This window comes from Malaya genurostris, chromosome 2, assembly GCF_030247185.1.
Source record: "Malaya genurostris strain Urasoe2022 chromosome 2, Malgen_1.1, whole genome shotgun sequence".
NCBI lineage: Eukaryota > Metazoa > Arthropoda > Insecta > Diptera > Culicidae > Malaya > Malaya genurostris.
Genome location: NC_080571.1, coordinates 239,445,591 through 239,463,580, shown reverse-complemented (window position 1 = coordinate 239,463,580; position 17,990 = coordinate 239,445,591). Strand labels below are relative to the sequence as shown.

At 39.9% G+C, this 17,990-nt stretch overlaps 1 protein-coding gene across 8 annotated transcripts in view; it reads left to right on the top strand.

Annotated features, from left to right (window-relative positions):
* LOC131428300 (probable nuclear hormone receptor HR3) overlaps positions 1–17,990 on the top strand; it is a 554,301-nt gene that overhangs the window by 523,836 nt on the left and 12,475 nt on the right. For 6 of the 8 annotated variants that reach the window (XM_058592142.1, XM_058592141.1, XM_058592140.1 and 3 more), the window contains 8 exons: positions 12,431–12,596; positions 12,663–12,829; positions 12,947–13,378; positions 13,486–13,674; positions 13,809–13,912; positions 13,987–14,133; positions 14,194–14,437; positions 14,504–14,654. In XM_058592142.1, the coding sequence (XP_058448125.1) occupies positions 12,431–12,596; positions 12,663–12,829; positions 12,947–13,378; positions 13,486–13,674; positions 13,809–13,912; positions 13,987–14,133; positions 14,194–14,437; positions 14,504–14,654 (1,600 nt within the window). The remainder of the gene's footprint in view (positions 1–12,430; positions 12,597–12,662; positions 12,830–12,946; positions 13,379–13,485; positions 13,675–13,808; positions 13,913–13,986; positions 14,134–14,193; positions 14,438–14,503; positions 14,655–17,990) is intronic. The other 2 variants (XM_058592137.1, XM_058592138.1) reach the window with 2 other exon arrangements.

Genomic DNA, 17,990 nt, shown 5'->3' with positions numbered 1-17,990 from the left:
AATCCCACCAAATTTACAGCAAAACCTTACTAACAGTTAGTTCTGGTGTTGTCGACGGATGAGTTGATTAACAGCCCATTGGTAACAATCGGATTCATCTAATGTTTTCATACATGTCTCAGTTCTCATCCCCAGTTACAATCCGTTTGAGAAATGGGTCGATTACATTTCATTTGGATAGGGTTTGATTTTATACAAAACGTTTTGCCTTTCTCTATAGAAAGGTATTAAAATTGCTAGAAAACCAACTAAATCGATTTTTTATGCCAATAGTCCTAGAATTGCATGAAATGTCGAGTGCCATCTCAAAAAAAAAATTTTTTAATTCAACTTTCTGGATGATAACACTAAATCTCGACGTTCCATGCAATTCTAAGACTATTGACATTAAAAAAATATTTTTCGATTTCAGAAATTTCGTGTTTTCCCCTATGGTGATTTTTCAAGATCTATGAAAATTCTACTAAGTGGATTAAGAAGGGTTTTTACCTTTTTTTATAAATAAAAAAAATAGGTATAGAATTCGCTCAAACTTTAGAAAAATTTTCCGAGGCCCGGAGGGCCGAATGTCATATACCAATCGATTCAGCTCGACGAACTGAGCACATGTCCGTGTGTGTGTGTCTGTATGTGTGTTGTCAACTAAGAGGTCGAGATCTCAGAGTCACCCTGAACGCTATTGAATGGTTTTGAGATCGGATGTTTACTTTTTGAGTTATACGAAGTTTTATGTCAAATTTTTCAGTTTTTTGACAGTATCTGTCACAATTGACCTCGAAAACAGAATATTCCGCACGAAAATACCTATCCAAAAAGCCATAGAGTGTTAAAATCCGTCCATTTTTAACGGAGATATCAAAATTTTTGTGAAAGCGACTTTTCCCCTATTCCAGCAGTAGAAGATTTGAGCGCTGTCTGGCAAATAAATGCTTGGGAGCAACATAAAACGCGATTTTTTATACTGTTACATACATTTGTTTCTAAGTACCCAAAAAACTGTGTACAGTATGATATTTTGCCTCGGACCGATATTAGCACGGTTCGTTTTTGGCAACATAATCGTTCGATTATGCCATATGTAAACCAGATGATGGCAGAATTTTCGAGTTGAAAGCAATTCCATAATAACATTGATTTAAACTACTTACAGCAATAAATGCTGGAAGAACATAACAGCCATATACCATTCGAATCGGTTCGTCGAGATCAGCTAATGCGTGTGTGACAAATAATTAACTCAATTTTTTTCTCATGACTGAGAAAACTCAACCGTTTTCTACAAACTCAGGTTCATATGAAAAGTCGTATACTCCCAAACAAGGTTCCTGAATTATGTTTGGTTCCGACCTCTAGTTCCGGAGCTACAGGATGCTATGTGAAACGAAATCAAAACTGTGTAACTCATTTTTCTCGTAGATGGCTGAGTTTTAAGATTCTATAAAACATCTTGTTTTTCAGTCAGATCCAACTTCCGGTATCGGAGATACAGGGTGATTAGTATAAAAATGTCTATTTCATATAAATTAATCAGGTTTGTCGAGTTAGCAGATTTGGATAGTCGATAATCAAATAAACTTATTTCATTTTTGGTTGTATTCAGTTTTCGTTTCGGAAGGCACCCAAGAATTTAATTCACACTACGATTCCTCAAAGATGTCTACAATGATTTTCAAACAATTTGAAACAAATGTAAACTATACAGCTACTCAGATGAATTTGTCTGACTTCGGCTACACCGAATTTCGAATTCCGGTTCCAGTATCGAATCGTTTCTCAAAGCTCTATCGTTTTCTCAAAAAAAGCCAAATCGAAATTTCAGAAACAAAAGTTCAAATTAAAATAAATCCATATTTATCCAATTCTGACTTCCGATTCTGGAATTGTAGGATGATGAATTTTTAAAATTCAAAGCGATATAGAAGATGACAATCCCAAAAAGCTTTAAAGTTGGACTCAAAAATATTGCAATTTATTCGTCATATGGCCATACAAATCGGTTTTGGTTATGCTGGTTCCTGAATACCGGCTCTGAATGTATCTTAAATTACCGTAAACTCTAAAGTGGAAATTACTTCGACATATCATGGAATGTTTAATCGATTGTTACACTTTTAGATTCAAATTCGAACCGATTTGCAGTTTCGACATTACAGAGTAATGAGTGATTAAAATCTCAAATTGCCACTTAACAAATAGTCAACGCAAATGTGACAAAATAGCTGAAGCACGCTGTTGTGAACGACTCGAATCAATTTGAATTAGTTGGTGTCAAAAATGAGCCCAAAACGTACCCAATCCATTCGAAAAGTAATCGCAATTACCAAGTTGCAGAATAATTTTTTCATCTGCATAATCGCGCCCAAAAAATGAAGTCTGTACTCAGTACTAATCCTTGTGACATCTTCTAGGTCGCGCATCTTCACTCTCCGGTCGGTCAATGCCATTTCATGTATTTTTTACAAACGCCCTATTTAACCGCTTCGGATGGCCTGTAGCTCCGGATTTCTATCAAAACGAATTAACGAGGATCAAGGAAACAAATTTTTCACCTCATCTAGTACATCTAGTACTGCATTTGCGACGAACATCTTCGACATGAAAAATTTCTGAATCGGCTACATGTTGCTCAGGCTTACATGTTCGATGCTTTTCTTTGTAATCTTTCATTTTTTACACCTTTTATCTCGCAATTCAATGCATCAAACAAAAAAAACATAAAGAGAACTTGCTTAGTGTGGAATGTCACTTTGACAACGAGTATAAATCTGAAAATGTTTGATCGATACTTCACGAAATATCAATCACTACAGCCATCTACTGAAAAATAGTGCACCTTTTTTCTTGCTGGTCTGATATTTGAGTGTTTATCCTCGTAGTTTTACTACTTAACATACTACACATATTTACTTGGTCGCTCGGCCATCCGAAGATTTTTCAGCTTTTCGGAACGATGCTGAACTAATTTTTCATCCTTGCTATAAACGAAGCACAAAACCTTTCATGTTCCACATTTACGTCGTCGTGGCACAAATTCAAGTGTTTCAAACATCTGCTCACTCGGAGAGCAACACATTAGCAACATTTTAGCAGCTCTTACGTTGTATAACATTCTAAGCTAAACGTGCAAACTCGTTGACGCGACCACTTTGAACCACTCGTTGCAACTCTCAATTTCACACGCAAAAATAACAAAACGCAAATAACATTCTACCATTAGGAAGAACCGCTGCACCAGAGGTTGGTAGAAATGGCATCGCCATTAACAGTGCGCCTCCAAGCAAAATCGAAAGGCTAACGACCTGTCTCTGTATGTGCAGCAATTTTCCACACTCCGCAGTCGCGACAGTCGCAAAAATGTCCCACCGAGTACGACTTGCCAATGGCGTTCCGGTTTGTTTAGCGATTATCCCACCCTAGACGACCGACACCGAGAGTGCAAACAGCGAGGCGGTTGTGTGAGAAGATCGAATAATTTATTGCACTGTTATGCAAATAAAATGCACTTTTCATAGTTTTAATTATAGAGATGCATCAAAGCGTGGCGCGCGCGCGAGAACGACACCAAGCGACCAAGAGCAGATTTGTGCCAAAATCGGCACGAATCCTAACCTACCTCACATTTGTTCACCGATAACAGCCGGCACACGATGCAATTGAGTGGAAAGTGATTCGAATTCAATTTTTGTTTAGATTACAACTAGAGCCGAGGGTATTTTTTGTGAGCCCTCGGTCGTATAATTCATTGCAACAACACAGATAAATCTATTTTGAAATTTATTAGCATTCCGCTTGAAACAATCCAAACAAATAAAGCTGGAACAAATTGGGAAAAGTTTTCCATCCGACTGGTAGGATGGGTTCGAAGATGCATCTCGGGACATGGGCGGAAAACATTTACATCGAGAATTATGCACTACTCAAACACAAACTAAGTAGTGTCATTAGATTACAGTTCTGAACACTTTGATGCGCAAAATGGATGTCATTTCTACTTGAAACGGGTCATTAAAATAATACCAAATGTCATGAACCGATTGCAGGATACATCGAAGTAGGCCAATTCTGGGTAACAGTTCTTACTATCTCACCATCCTTGTTTTGCTTTTGCAGAGGACAGGGTAGCTTTAATTACCAATATGGCACCCAATGAGTGATGCCATTGTAAAGCCCAACCTTCAACCCAATTCGATAGATTGCAATAAAAAATGTACTCTGTCTGGTGACCTACTTTCGGTAATTTTTTCGTTTCAGCCGCTGCAAGTGAATTTTGTCTCTCTGCTTTTATCTTCGCAGTCTGCACTAAGCTTATCGAAATTGCAACCTATTCCCCCTTCTGAAGGTGCCTTTGTGTGTGTTTGTATAAAGCGTCTGGTTCAACCGGTTACAATTTGCCATTTACTGTTTCGATTGCCCAAAATGCACGTTAAGTGCGACCAAAACCTACGACGAAATGAACCTACCTCAAGCAATATAACAGTATCGCTATCACGAACGCTAGACAGTTATCAATTTATCAAGCATCGGGTGCAGGCAAAAAAGGGACCGTTCGGAGTTGTGACTTTACACCTTTGGGATTAACACCGTCGTAATAGAATATTATCGCTTCAGGAATAATTCTATCAATCTGTTCGGATTTGTTATTCAATTACCACAATTTCATAGCACGTTTCGTAGCACGATCTGCAGAGGAGAGTAAATAAATCCAAATGCACCTCACTGTTCGGTATCGAACAAATCAGACAAACACTTTCATTACAGCGAAGTGTACTACTTTCAACAGCCTTCGGTACAGCTGCGACGCGATTTTGGTTGTTTGTTTGGCGATTTGCAAAAAACAAAACGTCACCCGATTGACGCGGCTGCTGATAGCACCGGATTCAGCCAACTGGAATCTGGGTCATCGTCATAACGAAGCCGGTGCATGTCATTGACAAAGCGCAACGGTCTCCGCAAAAGTGTCGAAACACCTTGTTTACTTGTTAGGGGCGTTCGGTTAAATAATCGTTCAGTAAGATAGTCTCAACCAGTAACAACACAGGATAAAGAGTTATCTTCATTATCAATAAGGTTTTTTTTTAATCTTATGGTCTGTGCTTGAAAAAATCTTATTCTTAGAAAATTAGAGTCTTTACCACGAAAAATGTCAGGATATTATTTCCAGTTCATTAAACAAGTGGTCCAAATATTGAGGTACCTACAATCACGTACCCAGAGGGGGGCCCAAGGGGCCCGGGCCCGGGAATAAAATTAAATTTGGATAATTTGAGCCATATGAAATTAATCTGGGCAAAACCATATAAAACATGTTGAACGAAAAACGCATGATGTGTCATACAAGTAGTTTTCGACATTTTTTTTTTGAAAATGATTCTAAAATATTTTAGATACGTCCGAACTTAATCGCTTAACTAAATTCTACTATGGAGCTACAATTTATAATGATTCTAAAGTTATGCGGGCCACCCGCCGGGTCTCCGTGGCCTGGGGGTGTTTCTCGCGGACCGATTGATTCGTATAATCGTCATCTGGAAGACACTCGTGTTATGTTCAGTCCACCGACCATTGCCAATCGCCAGCTGCAGGCTGAATCTGCCAGAATCGACCATTGCGACCGGAATACGCCACTACCCTAATGATAATATCCTAGTTTTGAGTGTTAAGCAGTGTGCCTTTGTTAAATATACTATTATTGAATTAAAAAAAAACGATTCTAAAGTTACAAAATTCAGGAATTACGTATGGGACCACAGGACCTTTTGAACCTAAGTGTGTGAACCTGAGTGTGTGAAAATCGATTGCGCCATCAATGAGAAAAGTTAGAACACATAACTCCGGAACCGGAAGTCGGATCCAGAAAACATTCAGAAATTTTGTATGAGACCACAAGACCTTCCATTTTATTCTAAATTTGTGAAAATCGGTTCAACCATCTCCGAGAAAAATGGTCATACAAAACTTCTGAATTTCATCCGGATCCGACTTCCGGTTCCGGAATTATAGGGTGAAGTGTGCCATTGTTAATAGGCAACCAAACAACCCGATTCCGGCTATGCTGGTTGTCGGTTTCTGATTCCGGGAGCAACGGAAATAAAAAGTAAAATAATTTCTAAACTTGTCTCAAAACTATTCCAATCGGTAGTCATCGTCAGTAGACGTCCAAACATTAATTTGGCTTTCCTTGTTCTTGAGTTTTTGATTAATGACCTAAGATTGTAGCCATAGACTCAAAAATGGATCCCAGTCACTTTTCTCGAACCAACTTCGATTATGCCGATCCCAGATTCCGGTTTCGGAAGAACCTCTTTTCGTTTCCTCAGAGATGGCCTAACCGACCTGCGTACTGTTTCACTCTGTAGGTTATACTAGTTTATGGACAAACCTTTTTGTTTATACTAGTTTATGAACAAACCTTTTTCTACCACACATTTATATATGAGAATATGTGACATATGAGAAAGGCATCATTACACCACTAGGTGGATTTTTTGGATATGAACTAACATAACCTTTTCAATTTGTAAACAGTTATGTCCAGTTAATAAAAATTTTTCTGCATTTTGTATCGTAACACTAAATGACGGTTTGAAAATTTAAACACACTTTACCCTATAGTTCCGGAACCAGAATTCGGCCCCGAATGAAGTTTAACAGCAGCCTATGAGATTATAGGAACTTTCATTTGAGCCTGAGTTTGTGAAAATCGATCATATCGTCTCTGTGAAAATTTAGTGAGTTTCGTTTCAGAATTTTCGACCACTACTTCCGGTACCTCCGATATAACCGAAATCGGTTCGTTTAGTGAATAACTAATATAGCCTACGAATTAAATCATATTTGATAAAAATCTAAAATACCCTTCTTTGCATCGTCGCTCTGAAAGACTATTACTCAATGTGCAATTTTGAGCACGCTTCACCCTACGAGAGCATGATGAAATTCAAAAGAAACCTATGAGATTTTTTATTTGAGCCTAAGACCTAAGGCCTAAGGTTAAGGTGAACGCAATTTGCGAAGCGAGGCGAAGAGTTTTGGTGCGATGCACTGTTATCGCATCGCGTTCACTGTGACAGTTTTGCTTTGATTGAATGAAACAAACTCGCACGCGCGTCATAACGCTTCGCGTTCCGCGCTCTCTCTGACAGCACCCTGTCAGGAAGAACGCGATTTGCGAGGCGGTGCGAAGCGTTTTGATGCGATGTACTTTTGGTTTACTTTGATCAAATGTAACTAGCTCACACGCGCGTCCGGAAGCTACGCGTGACGCTTTCTCTCTGACATCAATCTAAGGTTGCTGTCAGAGTGAATACGTATCGCGAAGCGTCGAGGTACGCGTGCGAGCTAGTTACATTTAATCAAATTAAACCTGTGAGAGTGAACGCGATGCGATAACAGTACATTGCATTGAATCGCTTCGCTTCGCATCGCGTTCTGAGCTCACTCTGACATCAACCTAAGGTTGCTGTCAGAGTGAAAGCGTCACGCGAAGCGTCGAGGAGCGCGTGCGAGTTAGTTGCATTTGATCAAAGTAAACCTGTCAGAGTGAATGCGATGCGAAAACAGTACATCGTATTGAACCGCGTTCCGCGCTCACTCTGACATCAACCTAAGTTTGTCAAACCATCTCTGAGAGAAATAAGGGACATTATTTGACACATTCTCACACACATACACACATGCATACATACATCAGCTCGATGAACTGTGTCGAATGGTATAGGACACTTAGCCCATTCTCACTAGTCAATTTTTCAAGTGATTGCAAAAACTGCATATGAGAAAGCATTAAGTAAACTTTTACAGAATAGAATCGTTTTTATGATTTTGTGATAATACTAACAAGTGAGTAAAAATTAAATAAAAGAGAATTTTAAGGATAGTAGGGAGTGTTAAATCTGCTAGTGACGGTTTATTTATATTAACTTTTCTTTTCTTGGTTTATTTATATTAACTTTTCTTCTTATGTTTTCTAAAATTTCTTCTGATAAGATGGATAGATGATGGGTTTGGTCATAATGTAAGATTGTAAAACGAAATGATTGCCAATTACATTACAATACGCTATCTCTGAACAAAAAGTAGCTGTCATTTTCAGATTCGATTTAATAACTTTATGATTTTGTTGTGCTTTGATTTTTTATCAATTTCATATTCAGATTTTGAATACATAATTTTGATCCCACATATATTCTCCTAAAAAATGTGGCTGTTCTGAACGCTATTCGAAATTGAGCAAAGCTCGCTGTGTGCTTCGTTCGCAAAGGTGGTGACGTTTTCATCTGTCGTAGCAACACGTACTGATGCGTACCGGTTTTGCATCGTCATTTTGTATGACCGGAGGTAGGATAAAAAAAATGAAAAACTAAATTCGAACGTATTGAAAAAATAGGGCTGTATTATTGAGTTAACGCTTTGAAAGAGCATTGGAAAATAAAGAACTGTAAAGAACCTAACATTTATTTTCCTGCTTGATACAAGCATACAAGTTTCCTGCTTGATAAAGCATACAAGCTATGCTTGAAGAGCAATTCCAGAAAATAACATCAGAAAAAGTGTCAAAATCTGTATCTGATTTGTATGGAACTTTGTACACGTCTTCAGTATGGAAAACCATTAATTTTGTATGGATAGAGGAACCGATTCGACTCAAGACTGGTAGTAGTAAATATAGCGAATGCATTTTTGCATTTCTTCAAATTGCCTTTTTCCTTTGTACTCCATTTGCGTACTAAACGGAGGTTCGTAAATCGAGGTAGTTCGTAAAAAAGTTAACGTTATTTGGAATTTATTTCGTAAAAAAACGTTTTGGATAGTGAATATACAAATCCCCAATCATATGGCATACAACAAAAGTCTCGTTCAAAATTGTTCAATTCTTATGATATACGTACTGGTGTGCAAAACTACAAGTCCGCCACTTCAAAGGTATACAATTCTATTAGCAAACCCGTTAGCCAACGATCTTCAGCATACTCAAAAAGTAAGGGCCATTTACTTTTATTTCAAAATATTCCAAATCGGCCTGTCGTAACACGCTTAAATTTAAGCATATATGTAAGGGCATTTTTCCTGCAGCTAGCTCAGATGTTGTATGAATTCAGTAGTCATTTAACTACGCACAGACGTACGGTAAACAATATCCGCGATAATCGTAGCTCCCGTCAGTTGTGAAGTTCGCGTTGTTGAAAAATTTTGTGTGCTAAAGCATTTTCACATCACTGTATTACGGAAGCAAATGATGTCCTAATAATAATGACCAAATTATGTATGTAATAGGGCTGAAAATTTACTGCTTAAATTTATTTCATGTTACAATGGAAAATCTTCAATTCTTCAGTTGCTGAAATTCATCAAAAGTATTCCCTAGTTCATAGTCCCACTGTACTGAGTGAAGGAAATGTTATTCATCGATGTTGTGATTTCAAAAATGAACGAATGAATTTGCATGACGTACAGAGACCGGTGATAGTGAAGTTCTTTCTCTGGGGGTCCAAAACCCGCGATCTAATCTTCGGTTTACAATTAGTTCTCTATCTTTGTCCATTACCAAATCGAACAAACATTTGCCTTAATTCAATACCGTTTCGTTTACTTTTACTATGCACTGCTTCCCCCGGTGAATGACAACCTAAATATTTAAAGCTGTAATTAATGAAACGCATAAAAATGCACTGATAATCATAAAAAGTTCTTCATAGATGATTTTACAAAACCGAACCGAATCTGGAAAGTCCCCAGTTTTCTCATTCATCTTCTCCAGTTATTTGTCGATTAAATACTCGTAGGGTGTCAGGGTTCAACCTGAAATCATATCTGTAATTTTGTCTCCAGATAAACGTTAGAATGTTCTATCTAAAATTTAAGTTCCTCATATTTATTGTTATATTTTCAACTCAAAGAGCAGAACTCAATCACCTTACATCTATTATTACGCTTATCTTACTTTTGTGTTATTTAGCAAACATTCTCTGCTGAAAATAAGCTAATAATGTACCGGTAAAATCTCCCAGTCGGGAACTTCGCTTACAATCACGTTTCAGCGGGTTACAACATAATTGACTGAAGCCACCAAAACTTAGAATATTTACTGCATAAAACTTATAGCCAGCATGTCTTTACATGTTGGCATGTCTATACATGTGGCAGTGGCTCTCTTGTTGATTATGATTCATGGCTTATTGCATGCACCTTTCAAGTATGATCTGTTCCCGCTCAAACACTGTAACAACTCCAGATGCACCGTCCCGACAGCAAACAGAAGGTACATTATGTTACATAACTTTTCCGGAATTCCTATGCTATGGAATTGCGTCGTACGCGAAATCGATGCCAAACCCCCGTCTCTTTCGCTTCAACTGTTCTGGCTATAACTGACAACAACCATACCATAAATTCCAAAAGCATTGTTTATTCAATTGTCATTTTTCCTCCATGATCGGAGAGCGTCCCATTTTCGCACGCACCGTGTCGCTTTGTACGATTGCTGGCTGCTATTTGCCACGGCCGACACAGACAAACCATTCGCACGCGAATCCGGCTGTGACCTACCCTAACGCGAAACTTGTGTGCAGTGCATGTGCTTTTCGGTTGCACTCGACAGCGCTGCTACTGCTAGCTGGAGTGGACTCGTGCCTACCATCGTCACGTTGTAATCGCATCACCAGCTAGTGCGTAAACGTAAACGGGGGGCACTTGGCTTTTGCTCTCTCTCTCTCTCGCTCTAGTCGCATTCTGTCGACAAAAGTCATTTTGGTCGATATAATATGCATGGTGGAACCTTAACAGATTAGTGTTCTATTTTGTCTGGAGTTACTGGTTTTTGTTTTGAAGATAATGTCACTATCATATTTTGAGATGAATTTAAGCACACTTAAAACATGTTTACGTTTGGTTCATACATATTGGACTTGGACTTGGACTTGGACTTGGACTTGGACTTGGACTTGGACTTGGACTTGGACTTGGACTTGGACTTGGACTTGGACTTGGACTTGGACTTGGACTTGGACTTGGACTTGGACTTGGACTTGGACTTGGACTTGGACTTGGACTTGGACTTGGACTTGGACTTGGACTTGGACTTGGACTTGGACTTGGACTTGGACTTGGACTTGGACTTGGACTTGGACTTGGACTTGGACTTGGACTTGGACTTGGACTTGGACTTGGACTTGGACTTGGACTTGGACTTGGACTTGGACTTGGACTTGGACTTGGACTTGGACTTGGACTTGGACTTGGACTTGGACTTGGACTTGGACTTGGACTTGGACTTGGACTTGGACTTGGACTTGGACTTGGACTTGGACTTGGACTTGGACTTGGACTTGGACTTGGACTTGGACTTGGACTTGGACTTGGACTTGGACTTGGACTTGGACTTGGACTTGGACTTGGACTTGGACTTGGACTTGGACTTGGACTTGGACTTGGACTTGGACTTGGACTTGGACTTGGACTTGGACTTGGACTTGGACTTGGACTTGGACTTGGACTTGGACTTGGACTTGGACTTGGACTTGGACTTGGACTTGGACTTGGACTTGGACTTGGACTTGGACTTGGACTTGGACTTGGACTTGGACTTGGACTTGGACTTGGACTTGGACTTGGACTTGGACTTGGACTTGGACTTGGACTTGGACTTGGACTTGGACTTGGACTTGGACTTGGACTTGGACTTGGACTTGGACTTGGACTTGGACTTGGACTTGGACTTGGACTTGGACTTGGACTTGGACTTGGACTTGGACTTGGACTTGGACTTGGACTTGGACTTGGACTTGGACTTGGACTTGGACTTGGACTTGGACTTGGACTTGGACTTGGACTTGGACTTGGACTTGGACTTGGACTTGGACTTGGACTTGGACTTGGACTTGGACTTGGACTTGGACTTGGACTTGGACTTGGACTTGGACTTGGACTTGGACTTGGACTTGGACTTGGACTTGGACTTGGACTTGGACTTGGACTTGGACTTGGACTTGGACTTGGACTTGGACTTGGACTTGGACTTGGACTTGGACTTGGACTTGGACTTGGACTTGGACTTGGACTTGGACTTCGACTTGGACTTGGACTTGGACTTCGACTTGGACTTGGACTTGGACTTGGACTTGGACTTGGACTTGGACTTGGACTTGGACTTGGACTTGGACTTGGACTTGGACTTGGACTTGGACTTGGACTTGGACTTGGACTTGGACTGGAGCCTGACTACTCTGTAGTACTATAAAAACCGTCCCAATAACCTGACCTACGATATTTTGTCGAACAATATAGACTCTCTGGAACTTATGAGTACCGAACGATCCACGACAATACTGGAAAACCGATTAATATTAGCATTTTAGATCTCAAGGCCAATTCAAATCTCAAACTCCGCAACTCAACCGATACTAAACTAGGATCTTTTTCTAAACTTTTTCAGCGGTTAAATTCGGTCGAATGTCGAAGAAACAGCGAGAAAAAGTAGAGGACGAGGTACGGTTTCATCGAGCCCAGATGCGAGCCCAAAGCGACGCAGCGCCCGACAGCTCAGTGTTTGACACCCAGACGCCCTCGAGTAGTGACCAACTGCATCACGGCTACAATGGGTAAGAATTTGAAGTAGCTGATGAGACCCCTTTTCACAGTTCGAATTTTGTGCCACTTGTTTTCAGGTATGCGTACAACAATGAAGTTGGCTACGGCAGTCCCTATGGCTACTCGACATCGGTTACCCCGCAACAGACGATGGGCTACGACATCTCGGCAGACTACGTGGATAGTACAACAACTTATGAACCTCGAAGTACGATAATAGACTCAGATTTCATAAGTGGACACAGTAAGTAGACGCTTTACTTTCCCCAACTTCCTTCTGTGCATGTCACTAACCATCCAAGGTGGCGGTCTCCTACCCCTGTATTGTACATATGTTTCCTCTTACTAACTCACCCTCTAGACAAAGACAGCTCACCCAACCATCGAGCAATAACGCTAAACGATATTCGTTTGGCACGAGTTCAACAGACTGCAACGACCCCTGCCAACAGTACAGTAGTTGGCGGTGGTGGTGGTGGAGGACAACAATCACAGCAGCCAGGTCAACAGCAAACACAGCAATTGACTCAGCAGCCGAATCCTAACCAACAAACAGCAATAAGCACACTCCCTAGTCCAACCACCGGAAATAACAACAACAGCACACATAGTACAATTATTACCATCAAACAAGAGCAACTAACGAACGTGGACAACATTGTGGGAAGCTTTGTCGATTCGACTACCTTCCTACCATCACCGAACAGTCAACCGCAGATGGTCAATCCAAATATGGTACAAACCAACGTCTCGAACGGTCAAGGGATGGCACAAACTGTAGTTTCCGGATCAGGTGAATCCCACTGCTCAACTAACATCACTTTCCAGCACTAACGAAAACCCCTTTCTAACTAATTGCCATGCCTTTCTACTGCCGAACGGATTATAAACACACTACAGTTGAAGTCACAGGTAACAGCATAAGGCGTAGCGACTGCTGCCAACAGAATCCCGTATCTACGGTCGGCAATGGTACCGGTGCTGGTGGGCCGGATGGTATTGGGGTGCCCCCGTCGCACCATCCAAGTCAAAATACACCGGTTTCGTTCGGTGAGGATGATAGCTCCTGCGATTCACACTCTAAATGGGGTAATGTGGTTTTCGTTGCTGGGTATTCTCTGTGTTGTCTTTCTCGCTTGACGTTGTGGAAACTAATCTCGCCTCGATTGATGCAAACTACCGATAATAACCAGGAATAATTTTTCTTTGTTTTGTTGTTATAGCCGAAGGCGACATCAATGACGTGTTGATAAAAACCCTTGCGGAGGCACATGCGAATACCAACCACAAGCTGGAGATAGTGCATGAAATGTTCCGAAAATCACAGGTAAGAACAATCGCCCGATGCAAGCTTCTTGAGCTTCTCGTCAAATGATCATCCTTTATTTGTTTGTTTCCTAGGACGTCACCCGCGTTTTGTACTACAAGAACATGAGCCAAGAGGAACTATGGCTGGATTGTGCGGAAAAACTGACAGCCATGATTCAGCAAATCATCGAGTTTGCCAAGCTAATACCGGGTTTCATGCGACTAAGTCAAGACGATCAGGTAAGTATTGACAATGTAGTACCACGTGCAAAAAGACATACTAACTCGTTTTTGTTGTAGATTCTCCTGCTAAAGACCGGCTCGTTCGAACTTGCAATCGTTCGCATGTCTCGACTGATGGATCTCTCAACCAGCTCCGTCCTGTACGGGGACATTATGCTACCGCAGGATGTGTTCTACACGTCCGATTCATTCGAGATGAAACTGGTGGCGTGTATATTTGAGACTGCAAAAAGTATCGCCGAGCTGAAACTGACGGAGACGGAACTGGCGCTCTATCAAAGTCTTGTCCTGTTGTGGCCTGGTTAGAATCGGCAACGTCTAGAATCAAGCACAGTTTATAATGCGTTTTTTTTTTTGTTTTCGACAGAACGGAATGGTGTCCGGGGTAATACGGAAATCCAGCGATTGTTCGAGATGAGCATGTCCGCCATACGACAGGAAATCGAGGCGAACCACGCACCGCTTAAGGGTGATGTGACGGTGCTTGAGATCCTGCTGAATAAAATCCCAACCTTCCGGTGAGTGGAATTCAAGAGTAGGGTTCCATTCGATTCGGAATATTGAACGACGGGCATTTGGAGAAAAAAAAACTGTCCATTCTATTCGAATTACAAATATTTCTGAATAATTATTCTCCACAGCAAACTAGCACTCCTTCAAATCCTTGAAATCAAACGTAGATTAAATTTTTTCTCATCGGTCAGCGAAGGCGCTCTAATCATAGAATCTCATCAAAGCGAGGATTTGGCACTACATTCTGACACAGAGTTTGATTTGTGCTCTATACTGACCTCGTAATCTATTCTCAGTTTACAGAACACTTACAGAAATGAAATGGCTAGAGCTACAATTCAAATGAATCAAAAAATTTTATTCCCATTCGACGAAATAACATACCTTATGATCAAAAAAGAACCGGAATTTTCATTTTAAAATTCCCGCGCTTGTCCAGTCGGTAGAATTTTATTCTCTCAACGTTGGCAATACTTTTATACACATTCTGACAAATTTTGACGCATATCGTACGATTAATTTTTGTTTGGCGTCTATACAAAGAAGTTGAAAAATTTTCGTGTGGCGATTTTTATAATGGATGAAAATTTAGAACAACCCTCTTTAGACCTTTGATGAATCGTGTCTAGGAAAAACACAAGCCTACGAGTGGTAGAAACGCTTCAAAGGTGGTCGTAAAAGCTTGGATCATGATGAGATCCCTGGCCGCCCAACAACATCTGTTACTGAAGAAAACATTGAATCGGCGAAGCAAATCGTGTTGCAAAATCGTTCTGTACCGATTAGTGAGATTGCTGTGTTGTTGGGCATCTCTTATGGATCAGCCGAACACATTTTAACTGATGTTTTGGGTTTGAAACGCGTCGCTTCTCGGCTGGTGCCTAAAAACGTTGCCTGAATTTCATTCAAAAACTGCGTCGTGTTGATGTGGCCAAGTAGATGATTTCCAACGCAGATAGTGACCCCACATTCATCGAATGCATCATAACTGGTGATGAGGTGTGGATCTATGAATAAGACGTCGAAACCGCACAACAATCGACCGAATGGCGTTTCGAAGGCGAGCCGTTGTTCTAAATTTTCATCCATTATAAAAATCACCACATGAAAATTTTTCAACTTCTTTGCATAGACGCCAAACAAAAACTAATCGTACGATATGCGTCAAAATTTGAAAGAATGCGTATAAAAGTGTTGCCAACGTTGAGAGAATAAAAATTTACCGATTGGACAAGCGCGGGAATTTTAAAATGAAAATTCCGGTTCTTTTTTTATCATAAAGTACATACTAACGATTTGAAATTTGTATAATTCAGTGATGCCGTTTTTTTTTCAATTACACGAAGTATATCTAATACAAAAAACACGGTCTAGAGCATTGACATACAACGTATGCTATGTAAAGGGTGATTTTTGAAGAGGTATAGGATTTGATTTTCATAATCCACACCCATCAGTGACTTTTCTGAAATGCATTGGTAGCTCTTCCAATGCTTCTGGCTGGTCTTCACTGCAGATTCGTCAATTTTACTGGTTGACGTATCCATTCAACCAGAAATGAGGTTCGTCAATGAACACCATTTTTCGATAAAAAAGTGCATCTTCCGCACATTCATGATAAAATTGTAGACCAAACGATGATTCATGATTAAATTATTGAACAAACTGAACAAGTTTGACAATGACACGATTCACGTGTGGTCTGTCAAAAACCGTGTTTCCAAAAAGATACCAGCAAAAAAAATCACCCTTTATTACACCTTATACAAAACTGCTTCAAACATTGTTTTACCTGAAAGTTTATAGCTCTTCTGGATGTATTTATTTTACACTTAAAACGAATACGTCGTACTTGACTAGGGAGTGCCGTCTTGAAATTTAACGTATGGGAGAGTTTTTGGTTTTTGATAGCGCATACCGCAAATTGTACCAAAAATTCATTGTTTCCTCATACCACCGGAAATATGAACACCAATTCATTATTAAATTTTTAACCGTCAATCATCGTAACAAATCGATTGTTAGTCGAGCTGTATGGCATGTTGCACCGTCCTGTTGAAACCAGTAGCCATTCAAACAATTTTCACCATGAACAGTTCTCGTTGCTTGGCAAAAATAGAGACCAATCACCAAATCCGCACAAACACCACACTAAACTGAAACGATCAACATTAAATTTATTCGGAAGGAATGAATTCCGCTATGAATAAACTGTCGTTTTTATAATATTTTTCTTGACTATGTGTGTATCATGTCTACTTTGAATGCAATCAGTAAGAATATATTCGATTTTATTTACGAGTTTGAGGCTTTTTCCGAACGTAAAAATTTCATGCGCTTTTATTTTTATCGTGAATGTAAGGATAAAAATAAGAATTATAACTAATCGCCTTGAGATAAATGCGACTTTTGCGAAAGTCTCCATGATTTATAAAAATTCTGTTTTATGATTCATCGTCATTTTTGTATAAAACTATTTCGTGGCGTTAAAACTTGTGCATACATTCTGAAAATGAATCATGAAAGTCCATCATATTTCCTCGTTTTTGGATTTCCAAGTTTATTTGATGTCAATAAAAACTACGGCAAAGAACCTCATAATGGCGGCCATGAAATTTTCTTTAATGTAAATTAAAGACTGTCCCAGAAAGTATGGACGCACTTTGATTTCGCTGTAAATAATTCACAAGTGTTAGATATTCAAATTTTATTCGATATACTGATAATATTAGACTACAATAACATTATTACAATAATATTATTCTCAACATTTGCTACTTAGCCATTGTAGACTAGCTGGCGCACCTTCTTGCGAACGTTCCTCATTAAATTCCGTACAGATTTCTTGGCGACAAGTTTTGACACTTTTTTCCAATCTTGTTCGAACTGTTGAATGGTTTCGGCTGCCGAGATATGTTTCCTAGGATGTGCCTTCGTTAATGCCCAAAATTCCTCAATTGGTCGAAGTTGTGGGCAATTTGGTGGATTCATGTCTTTTGGGACGAAAGTGACATTTTTGGTAGTATACTATTCTACCGCTGATTTCGAGTAGTGGCAAGAAGCAAGATCTGGTCAGAAAACAACAGGATCCTTGTGGCTTCGAATCATGGGTAGAAGTCGTTTTTGTAAACATTCCTTGATGTATATTTCGCAGTTCATTGAAGCATTGGTGATGAAGGGTTTCGAAATCTTACCGCAGCTACAAATTGCTTGCCATACCATAGCTTTTTTACCAAATTTTTCGACTTCAATCGATGTCTCGGACTGATTTAACACTTGCCCTTCGTATAATATTGTGGTCCCGGCAAGGATTTGTAATCGAGTTTCACGTAGGTTTCGTC